Source organism: Leiobunum rupestre, chromosome 2, assembly GCF_980474605.1.
Source record: "Leiobunum rupestre chromosome 2, qqLeiRupe1.1.hap1, whole genome shotgun sequence".
Lineage (NCBI taxonomy): Eukaryota > Metazoa > Arthropoda > Arachnida > Opiliones > Sclerosomatidae > Leiobunum > Leiobunum rupestre.
Window position 1 is genome coordinate 78,746,923 of NC_143385.1, and position 12,309 is coordinate 78,759,231.

Genomic DNA, 12,309 nt, shown 5'->3' on the forward strand with positions numbered 1-12,309 from the left:
GCGCCTAATTCGGCGACTGACCGTGAGTTGTTCTTTACAACCATCGAATATAACTGTCCTACCGGCCGTTTAATTTTAGGTGGCGATTTTAACGATATTTGTCATAGCCTACGGGACCACCTTCCTGCTAGTTGTAGACCTAATAAGTCACAATTTACGGCCCTTCATAGACTTGCCGCCAAATTACATGTTACTGACACTTTTCGACTCAAAAACAATGAAAAAAGGGACTTTACGCGTTCTGGCTACGTTTTTGGCCGGTTTATCCGCTCTCGCATTGATCACATTTTCGTCAAAAAATTTGATTCTTTGAATATTCAAAATGCTTTTATTCGTGACTGTCCAATTTCCGATCATCGTGCCGCGATAGCCCATTTTGATTTTGAAGGAGTTATTAGGGGCCCTGGAACATGGTCCTTTAACGATTCGCTGCTTGAGGATGACGTTTTCTGTTCGTGCGTCAGGCGAATTATCACCAGGAGTCAATTACGCGAACACTATTCTACGGATATTTTTGACTGGTACGAAACCCTCAAACGTACAATTCGTGATTACGCAATATTTTACGGGAAAGCCGCCGCTTCCGAACGTCGGCACACCAGGACGATCTTGGCTTGTCAGTTGGAAGAGTTGTCACGTTGTTTATCAATGCAAGAACCAGTTTGTGGCGAATTCGTCAAAGTTCAAAATTTGATCAAGGAACATGACCACTATCTATTGCGGGGCGCTGTCATTCGCTCCAATACCGAGTGGCGTGATTTGGGGGAACAACCTTCGGGCTATTTCTTGAGTCTCGAAAAACATCACAAACCCGGCGTTCAATTAAAAACTTGACTTTAGCAGACGGCTCAACAATTCACGATGGAGCTTCCGTTCGTCAGGAAATATTTTCTTATTATGAAAACATGTATCGCGCGTCGGACAGTGATGACTCTCAAGCTGCACGTTTTGCCTCCTTTGTTGCCGGAAAGTTACCACCGGATTTGTCTGCCGATTGCGAAAGTCCCGTTTCTTGGGAAGACATCCACAAATCTTTGAACGCTATGGCAATAGGCCGTAGCCCAGGTCTCGATGGCTTCACAGTCCTCTTTTGGCACTTCGTACTACCGTTGATAGCCAAGGATTTCGTACGGCTTGTTGAAGTTATGTGTGCCATGGGGCAAATGCCTCTCGCTATGACTCAAGGCATGATCATTCTTTTACCGACAGACGGCGACTTAACGTTATTATCTAATTGGCGTCCCATCACGTTGCTCAACGTTGACCGTAAGGTTATTGGTAAAGTTTTGGCTACGCGCATAGCATTGGTGGCGCCTACCGTCATTTCGCCCTACCAAACTGGAGCTATTCGTGGCCGTGATGTTGCGGGCACAACACGATACCTTGGCAACGTTGCCTCGTATCTGGCACTCCACAGACAGCCGGGTCTTTTCTTGAAAATGGACTTACGGAAAGCGTACGATTTCGTGAACTGGTCATTTCTATTCCGGGTACTGCAAGCTTTCGGGTTCGGTCCCCATTTTCTCCACTGGATTCAACTACTCCTGGTGGGTGGTCGTACAACGATCAAGGTCAATGGTTTTTTGACGAACTTTTTTCGTCTTGGAAGATCTGTCCGTCAGGGCTGTCCTTTAAGCCCTTTGTTATACACCTTTTCTGCCGAGCCACTTTGCCTCGCGTTGTCGCAGTCTTCGAGTATCCCGCGTCTGCGTATTTGCAACAGTGACTTCCCGGTACTCTCTCAACATGTAGACGACAACACTTTGTCTTTAGCGACTGAAACTTCGGTATGCGTCGTGGTATCGATTTATCATGACTACGGCAGCGCTTCTGGGGCGGTTATAAATCTGGACAAAAGTAGCGGGCAATGGCTCGGTTCTTGGACAAACCGACTGGACAAACGGATTGAAGGAATTCTGATATCCAAGGAGCCATTAAAGGTTTTAGGGGTAGTACTAACTTCGAACCACGCTCTCTCGGACTCTCTCAACTGGGAACCGGCTATTCTACGTATTATGGCTGTATTGCGCGCGTGGAAACGGCGCCCGCTATCACTCTTCGGGAAAATAATAATAATCAATTGTCTGGCCGCCTCCAAGCTTTGGCACCTCACTCGTGTATTGCCTTTGTCGAATTAACTGGTGGAACGAGGGTCTTGGTAATAAGCGAAAATTGGTACGTACTGCGCGAAAGCGTATGCAGGTGGCTATGAATCCCTTGGTGAGGGAACGCTACAAACAAGTCTACTTGGCTCTTCAACGAGAGTACAAGTGCCTTATCAGTTCCTCTAAGTTGGAGTCTTGCTCTTCTGTGTCTCGGGAAGATCCCTATTCTCTTCCTTATAGATTGGCAACTGGCCAGGCCAAACGTAAAAATGCTGTCTCCACTCAGTCCACTGTGGAAAGAGAGGATGGCTGGCTGACAGAGGGACTCACCGAAACATATGAAACTATTCTTAATTCTCTTTTTAAGGACGACTCGCAGGAGGATGACCTTGAAGTACACAAGGGAATCCGAGAGTCAGTCGAAACTCCTTACATCGAGGCGGACGATGTAGAGTTTAAAGAAGAGGAAGTACTTGATGTCATTGATTCCTTCAAAAGGGGCAAAGCCCCGGGTTTCGATGGCATCACTATCGAATTTTTTAAGGTTATGTTTTTGGTCTGTCCCTTGGTTTTCGTGCGCCTCTACAATGCATGTTTGGTTCTTGGTCACTTTCCAAAAATTTGGAAGGTGGCTAGGATTGCATTGATATATAAGGAAGGGAGAGATAGGCGGAATGCTAGATCATACCGTCCGATATCTCTACTATCAGTAGTGGGCAAGGTTCTTGATAAACTTTTATCAAGAAGACTGTACTACTCTCGTTATAATAGAGGTCTTATGAACCCAGGCCAATATGGGTTTAAACATGCTCGCTCTACGACGCATGCTTTATATAACATCGTCGAGAACGTTAAGCATAATAAAGAGAGTGGTCTACATACCAGTCTTATCTCCCTTGACATCGAAGGGGCCTTTGACAATGTCTGGGTACCCGGTGTTCTGTCGAGACTTCAGCAGGTTGCTTGTCCTAGAAACCTGTACTATTTGTACAAGAGTTTTCTCAGCAACAGAGTAGCTTCCATTGATATAGGCGGTAGTGTTCTTAGCAAGTCACTCACCAAGGGGTGCCCGCAGGGTTCCTGTAGCGGACCTCTACTTTTTAATTTAGTGATGGATGGTGCTCTTAGTCGGGTTTACCCGGCTGCGAGTGCTATCCAGGCCTTTGCAGATGACCTACAGGCGATGATCTGGAGTTCTTCAAGATGAGGCCTTGAGGTCCTTGGTAACGAAGTTCTGGATACTCTCAATAATTGGAGCACACTTTACAAGTTGAAGTTTTGTGCAAAGAAGACCGTTGCAATCACCTTTGCTAAAACAAAGGTGATGAATCGGCTTCCAATTTTTTCTCTCAACAATGAGAGGATCCTTAATGTCAAGACTGTTAAAGTCTTGGGCGTTACCTTGGATCAAACTTTGTGTTTCTTGCCTCACTTGGAGGAGGTCAAGAATAAGGTTACTCGTCTTATTCAGTCCATTGCCTGCTTTGCTAAGGTCGAGTGGGGTCTGGATTATAGAGCCTTGAGGGTGGTATATAAAGGTTGTATTGAGCGTATTGTCACCTATGGTGCTGGCGCATGGTGGCGCGAGACGGAGAATTCACTAATGATTCGAAAGCTCAGGTCAATCCAACGAATAGCAGCTCTAAGAGTCTGCTGTGATTATCGTACTATCTCTACCGATGCGTTATTGGTAATTACCAACTTAACCCCGATAGAATACATTGTAAGTGAGGAAGCAACCATCTTAAGGTCTTTTCACCAACAGATGGGAGCTAAACACTGTGGTTACAATGTGGTTGGTGGAAATTTTCTCTACCCGAATGACCCTTGGATTCGTCATCCGGCCTCTCGTGTAGAGATTTTTCATGGAGACGCTCTTCCCACTAATGCAGGCTTTGAGATCTTTTCCGATGGTTCGCTATCGGAAAATGCCGCAGCAGCGGCATTCGTGGTCTTCTTAAATGGTTTGGAACTGGTGTCGAAGACTTTTCGTCTAGACACTTGTTATAAACCTAGTATCTTCTATATTGAACTTTACTCCATTTTGGAGAGCATTAAGTGGTTCGCTAGGGAGCGACCCCATGATGAAGAGGTAGCTATCTTTTCTGATAGTCTATCTTCTCTACGGGCCATTGGAAATCCTTCCAACCCTAATGGTATGTGTGCAAACATTAGGGATTTGATTCTTAATCATGGTGCCAAAATCACCCTTAATTGGGTTAAAGCACACAGTGGTATTTTGGGTAACTAGAGAGCGGATGCTTTAGCCAAGGGTGCATTACTCAATCAGGTGCTCCACTCTATTAAACCCGAAAAGGGTAGTATTAAAATTATTTTGAGGGGCATTACCAAGAGGTATTGGCAGAGCAGTTGGAGCGACAGCACTAAGGGCATTATTACTAGGAATTTCATTCCTAGGGTAGGCGACAATGGGGTCAACCCTAACCACTTCTCAACGCAGGTTCTCAGTGGTCACGGTAAGTTCCCTAGCTACTTGCATAGTTTAGGGCATGTGCTCAGTCCTGCCTGTGTTTGTGGGTCAGACACAGGTGATTCTGAGCACTACTTAGTTAATTGTCCTCTTACTCTCCATCTGGTCCCTAGAGCCAACCTCGGAGATATGGAACTCATAGACAAGATGATTGTTTTCGAAAAACTAATGCGTTTCATAATCAGTCACTTCGGGGACTTATGTCCAGGTTGATGGCTGATTTTTATTGTCTTTTAATTCTACACCTTTGCCGTTTTATCGTCTTTTATTTTTCTGCCCCTTTAAAGGGCTTTTATAAGTGTTGTACAGGCTAGTCCTGTTTGTTAGGTTTTAACTTTATAAAGCCAAAGAAAATAATTAAAAAAAAAGTGGGACTTTTCTGAAATATCGTACTTTTCTATATACAAAATAATTTGTATAATTAAGTGGAATCCCCCGAAGTGCCTAGCGGAACGGGGGAATATAAATAAATAATAATATGTCGAATTAACTTGCTGCCCAAATAAAAGCTGCTTTTCTGGATTTTATTTGGGGTTCTGGTTATCACGCTCTCGCTTATTGAACGCTGATCCAACCAAAGGTAGTCCTCGGTTTTGGCTAAGTGGATGTCGTCCATAAACTACACTTTATGCGTATCCAAGAGTGCCAAACACTCATCCTGCGTGAGTTACCCGTTCATGACGAATCCATTCACAACAACTTACTGTTGGAATACGGCAATGGTTTGACAAGACAAGAAGAATCTTTCCGTCCGCCATTTAATCGGGCTCTGCTTGGGCGTACGCCGCCTCGCTACGTCAAACTCCTCACAAGTTGGCACTCGCATCTTACGACTATAGGCTCTACCGTGATGCCTCTGTCAGATCCACTTTCCGAACCACTGTTTCTGAATCCTCTAATTTCTTTACCACAGCGCTATCACAAAGAATCCCGTATTATGGCTCAGGCTGGCTTCAAAACACTGCGCGACATACATTACGAGTCATCCCCGGTTTTATATGACCTCCTGCCTTGATTGAACAGTGCCAGATCGAACTCCCTTATAGTTAATTAGTTCTCGATCGACTTCTCGAATTGTACAACTTGATCAAGTCTGCACTCCCAGTTGACTGGGCTGTTCTCTTTAATGTTTCAGCGCCCCCAGCGATCTCGTCGTCGGATCGGTCAATTCCTTACCTCGAAATACGCCGTAACGCTAGTGAAATTTTAAATACGCCGCAAAGTTTAAAATCTATTTACTTCGATCGTTTTGCGGGGACATTCTCTGAACCTTCCGGGGAAGAACGGTGGCGGTCTTTCTTTTTGGGTCCCCTCCCTCGAGTGAAGTTTAAAATTTTGGCGAACAATACCCTTGGAGCCACTTTATCCTCTACTAATTTCAAAATTATTCATCAAGCTCTCGCAGTGAAGAGTCGAATTTTCAAAGCTGGTCTTGTGACAACGGATCGTTGTCCATTATGTGACAATACCCCCGAAACGGTTGCACATTTGTTAATGTTTTGCTCGATAACGCGAAACACCTGGAACCAAGTATTCACAATGGTGTCTGTCTATTTGCAACAACCAGGCTTTCAATTCGGTAGCGAACATTTCGAACTTATTATTTATCACCGCGTTGATCGGAAATTGGGACAGTATAGCGACTTTTGGCATTGCTTTTTAGTGTAGTTAAGCAAGAACTTTGGGAAGTAACGATGTAAATTAGTCATTGAGCAGGAACTAAACAAACCTAGTGTGTGGCGCTCTCAATTATTTTTGGCCAACATACGGCGCGAAATTAGACTTCTCACCCTGGTATACTTGAAACATCCCTCTAAAATTGATCTTTTAAAGGTTTTAAATGTTTTTCTTAAATTATTACCCTAACTTTTTATATGATATGTGTTAAGAATTGACAATTATAAAAGTATTTCTTTCTCTATTGACTTTTGATATATGGAATTGTGGTATATGAAGAATATGTATAGTTTTCTTGATGGTTGAATAAAAAAAAATGGCGCTGGTTTCAGGCACCAGTCTCTTCGGGGGCGCGGGTTCGAATCCCGCTGCGGTCAGCATTCAATTTCGCGGAAGTTATGTTTTTCGGGACAAGGGAAAACCTTTTTACAGCATTTAGCTGATATTTAGGAAATATAAACCTACACGAAGGCAGTGTGGCCGAGTGGTCTATGGCGATGGTTTCAGGCACCAGTCCCCCCCCCCTCATATGTTAAGAAAAATATCTATTGCTGTCGTACAACCCGGCTTATGAAGGAGTAGCCATTGTACGCGGTACCGAGCCTCGGTTTTTATGAGAGCACGAAAACGGGAAAAAAGCGTACGCTTATTGGTTATCTTCTCCAAATTATACAAACAACGGTTACTCCAAATGGCTTCTTTGGAGTTAATATGGAAGCGACCTCCCAATGCACTTTAGGGGCCGCATTTTTAGGCTTGAGTCCAAAGACGATAAACCGCGTCCACATGTCTTTTGCACCAACCAGCGTGTGCAGCGACAACACTGAAGAAAATAACCAATCGAGCCATTCGTGCGTATCTTGACATTCCAAAAATAAATGCGAAACTGTCTCCTTTTCAAGGCCACATAGCGGGCACTGATCATCGTCTGTTATGCCGGCGCGAAATAGCCGCTGCTTGACCATGAACCCCATATGATACACTCGGAGATTCATACTTGACAAACGGGGACCCAACGTAGCATTGACAAGTGATGGAACCCGGAACTTCTGTAAAGGGCCCCCGAAGTAAGCCCGCCAACGTTCTTCACCATTCGATTCCGGAATCGGGGTTACGGTATTGAAAGTTTTGGAAATTGACGTAGATGTAATTTGGTCCAATTCCACAGAGATCCCTGTGTCCGCGACTAGCGCGAACGTTGGCCGTGTCTCAAGCTCGTAGACCTCTTTACTATTTATCACTCGATGTACCGCGGGAGGGAGAGAATCTTTGATCCTTTGAAAAATTTGCAACAACCGACGGCGACCGATTCGGGAATCCGCGGTCAATTCCAAAAACGCTTCATCCGGAAGAAACCCCAGGATGACCTCGTAGCAAATATCTTTCAGGTAGACCACGCCGCAAGGAGCAAGGAGACGCCGCTCAACCAAGGAAACATTCGTGATTAATAGATTTGAGTTATAAAACAGGCGCTCCATAACAGGGTTGGTCAAAGGAACCAAGGTCCAATGCGTGAGAGCCAAGAACTCTTTCCAAGCCAATAACATAGATCCATGGCGCTTCGGCATAGCGCAAAGCAGACGACGTTCAATTCTAACTCGTAGCATTGACAGACCCTGGTGAAGATCGCCGCCATATTCGTCAAAGAACCAAGACGCAACACATGCTACATGCGAAGGCTTGGACCCGGTAGCGAGCTGCAAACATTCCTTCAGACGAAGTACCTTCTGTTTGTTCCGAAGATTGATTAATCCAAACCCGCCTTGACTCTTATGGCGAGTTAAGGTTTCGTACGATAGCGAATGTGGGCTATCCTTCCAAATAAAATCCAACATGAGCTGCTTAAAATCAGAGAACCAGTGGTCCGGCAAATCAAAAAACTCCAGTATATGCCACAATATCGACGCTCCTAACACGTTAATGATAATGACTTTCCCAAAAATGGTCAAACTACGACCCTTCCAAACGTGTAGGACATTTTTAAATTTTTCATACCGGCCCTCCCAGTTGATCGTGGAAACGACGTCATGGTCATAGCCCAAGGTTACGCCCAATACCTTTATTGAGCGGGCGCTAATAACAAGTCTATCCACCGTCTGGTCCGCACGAAATTGCAAAGAGCCGAGCCAACAACCGGAACTTTTTGCAAGATTGATGGCAGCTCCCGAAGACTGACAATAAAGTTCAATATCCTCCAAAACGTAATTAACATCCCGAGGCCCAGCGACGAGAATGGAAGTGTCATCAATATGTTGAAACACCACAGGGGACGGTGTTAAGTCCGTGAGCATTATCCGAGAAATACGTTTGTTCGTTTCGAGTAAAGCGCAGAAAGGCTCAGACGATAGAACGTACAGCAAAGGACTGAGCGGACACCCTTGACGAACCGAGCGGCTAATGACAAAAGAATCGGTAACATATCCATGAAGCTTAATAGCTGTCTTGGCGCCAACTAAAAACATCTGAATCCAAGCGCGGAAGCGTGCGCCGAAACCAAAGGCTTCTAAGATTGCAAATAGATACGGCCATTCCACCCAATCGAACGCTTTTAACAAATCGAGTTGAAGAAAAATCCCCAGCCTATTTTCAATTTTTAAAAACTCCATGACATCAGACAGAAAACGGGGAGTATCGGAAATGGTACGCCCACGAATGCCACCAGTTTGACACGGTGACGTAATTAAAGGTAAAAGCGGTGAAACACGGCGAGTAAAAACCTAAGCAAGGAGTTTCCTATCGCCATTCAATAGGGTAATTGGCCTCCAATTTTTCAGAAGAGTCAAATCCCCCGATTTAGGTAACAAATCCACCATCCCTTCTCGCATGCTATTCGGCAAAAGGCCACGGGCTTTGCATTCGGCAACCAAGCGCATAAAGTCATCTTTAATTAGAGGGATAAAGAAACGCCGGAACTCATTGGTAAAGCCATCTCTACCGGGGGCCTTCCCTCCGGCCAAATTAGTTTACTCCGTGTAAATATCGCTCCAAGTCACGAAGGCTTCGCAGGAATCGCGGTCACCTTCAGTAAGCCTCCCTGAGATTAAATTCTTCAAATTGTCAGTAGCGGCTTGAGACGTAACGCCTCGGGTATACAACTCCGAATAAAAACGGAACACTTCCTCCCTTATTAACGCAGGATCTTTAATAACCGCCCCCGAAGGCAGAGTCAGTGAGGTCATTTGACGTTGACGCTGATGAAATTTCTCCAGCCGCAAAAAATACTGAGTGGGGCGTTCCCCCAAATCTCTCCACTCCAACCTCGAACGAACTAATGCACCCTGCAAATCGTTCTCTTCCATATCTCGTAATTTACTCGTTACCGCAGCTATTTCGTCTAAAGTCGTATCTGTTTTTAATGGCGAATCTTGTAGGTCTCGAAGCCTTTTTTGTAGGTCCGCCCATACAGCCCGCTTCATCAACGCTTTGTGACGCCCGTAAAAAATGCAGTACTCCCGTATTTTAACTTTTGAAGCATCATACCACTCAAATATATCGGTTAAATAAAAAGGCCAAGAATAACTATTTTTAACTGTTCGCTCGATGGCCGTGCAAAAAAGTGCGTCTTCCAAAAAAGTAGAATTAAAACTTCAAGTTCCGGGCCTCCTAAGAATACCACTAGGTTCAAAAATCAGAGAAACACCCTTATGGTCAGAGAAACTACAAAAAACATGCACACTTTGAAATATTATATACGTCTGAATGTAAAGCAAAAAAATAATCAATTCGAGAACTCACAGTTACCAAAAACCACCCCCGATCGCGTATAATCGAATGTTTTTTATGTTGCAACCCCCAAATGTCTACCAACGAGAGATAAGAGACCCAGCGATGAAGATTCGTCATTCCACTCACTGTAATCTTGGCAGCCGACCGCCGATCAAAAACTCAAGAAACAATATCATTAAAATCACCGCCCAATAGCGGACGATTTAACACACGAACAACGGGAATTAAATTTGGCATAAAAATAGATCTATTAACCGCATCGGTTGGGGCATAAACAGAACCGAAATCAACTTTCTCGCCTTCAATTTCAGCGGAAAGAAAAATATACCGGCCCTCGTTAGAACTAATCAAATAACATACTTTTAAATCAAGTAACCGCGAAATATAAATCGCCACACCACAAAACTTTGTGTCCAAGTTCAAGTCCACGTAGACCGCACCCGAAAAAATAGTACGAAAAGTACTTACATGAGTCCCATCCCAATGAGTCTCTTGCAACAACCAGACATCATAATGCTTCTCCCACAAAACCAACTTTCGCAACTTCTCTACATCGCGCAAACCACCTACATTAATCGTCAGAATTTTCACCGCCATTTGGATTCAAATCAATTAGGGTCCATTGACCCGAAGGCCACTTCTGAAATATCTTGTGCGGAGGACCTGTAGACGGGTTGGTAGTTGAATCAGTGTCAGCAGATGAGATCCGGTGTTTGGAACCCCTTTGAGCTTCACCAGTCGGTTTGACGCGCCCCACTTGATCGGCGCCCATTCCCTGAGACATCGGCGTTGCGTTAGGAGTGGCACTATAGTGCCACTCCTAACGTCGTCTTGTCCGGCACCCAATGAACGGGAACTATCGATGGCATCCTTACGACCCTCAGCGAATTGATCAATCGATCCACCCCCGACAATGACAGGGGGTTGTCCACGCTCCTGTTCCTTCATCTCCACAGCAGGTCGTTCCCAAGTAGGGCAATTACGCACAGCATGACCTTGTGTTTTACATTTACGGCAGATAAGTTGAGGGAAATCCTTATATAAATGATCGGATTACAGACTTTAACTTGCGATTCATGAGTGACACGGTAAGAAATTTCTCTATTTAAGACATCCGGAACTCGAAGACTGTAAGGTAACGCTGATTTACCTTCCGGGAGCGTCAAACGGACTGATCGGATACAACAATAGAACCCGGCTTTTTCACGCCACGAAATCGTACCTCGTACTTCGCAACCCATCATCGTCAACTTCGCCAGCAACGCCTCATCAGTAACATAATCCGAAGGCACAAAAAATTTGCCGTAACAGTTTTTTTAGTGACGCTCGAAATGGCATAAGTAATGCTGTCTACCTCCAACCCAGTGTCAATCGCATCAGTAATCAAAGTTTCCGACGAAAATACCAGAATGTAGCCGCCCGTGGACGGAACAGATTTCACCGCATCCAAACCATATTGAATTTTTACCGCCTCCGCAACATCGTCAAACTTCGGTAATTTTCCTTCAAAATCCACAAAAACCGACCGTTTAATAATATCCATCCTGGATTAAAAGACCCAGGAGGGGAATCACCCGCAAGAAACCGAAACTAGATAAAAAGGTTCTAACAGAGAAAAAATAACAAACTTGAACTAAAATAACACCTTAAAGACGGCAAACAGGCTTAGCGAAAACGGAGCGAAAAAAAGACGAACCGTTCAGTACCAAACCGAGCAGCGAACTCCCCTTCAGGGGCGCGGGTTCGAATACCACCGCTGTCAGTATTCAATTTGGAACGAGTTATGTTTTTGGGGCAAGGGAAAACCTTTTTACAGCATTTAGCTGATATTTTAGGAAATATAAACCTGAACGAAGGAAGTGTGGCCGAGTGGTCTATATCGCTGGATTCAGACACCATCCTGTTCGGGGCGTGGGTTCGACTCCCGCCGCTGTCAGCATTTAATTTTGCAGGAGGTATGTTTTTGGGGGCATAGGAAAACCTTTTTATAGCATTTAGACGATATTTTAGGAAATATAACTCTAAACGAAGGCAGTGTGGCCGATAGGTCTAAATAATTTGTATAGTCAAAATTAAAGGAGAAGCTGCCGAGTTATTCGGTCAAGAAGTCAGAGTTCTATAAAGAAAAAGGCGGCTCCAAAGAAAACTCCTGGGAGGCTTTTTCGTATTACACAATAAAGACTACGTAAGGTATCGCTCCCTATTTCATCACCCATCGAGAAACTCCAGTTTCCTCAGATTAACCAGCGAAGAAAATGTATCTCAACTCTTTCAAAAACACCTTATCTACTACAATCTCTGTTGATAAAC

The 12,309-nt window shown here is 44.5% G+C and overlaps 1 protein-coding gene across 1 annotated transcript; it reads left to right on the forward strand.

Moving 5' to 3' along the window:
• Positions 1-3,429: 3,429 nt before the first annotated feature.
• On the forward strand, positions 3,430-4,356 carry LOC149959145 (uncharacterized). The gene has a single exon (XM_090167348.1). It carries the CDS (start codon positions 3,430-3,432, stop codon positions 4,354-4,356), a length of 927 nt encoding a protein of 308 aa, XP_090023474.1.
• The last annotated feature ends 7,953 nt before the right edge of the window (positions 4,357-12,309 follow it).

Bases quoted from the DNA above. Each gene is read 5' to 3' on its own strand.
- LOC149959145 (XM_090167348.1), top strand. From the start codon at position 3,430: ATGAATCGGCTTCCAATTTTTTCTCTCAACAATGAGAGGATCCTTAAT.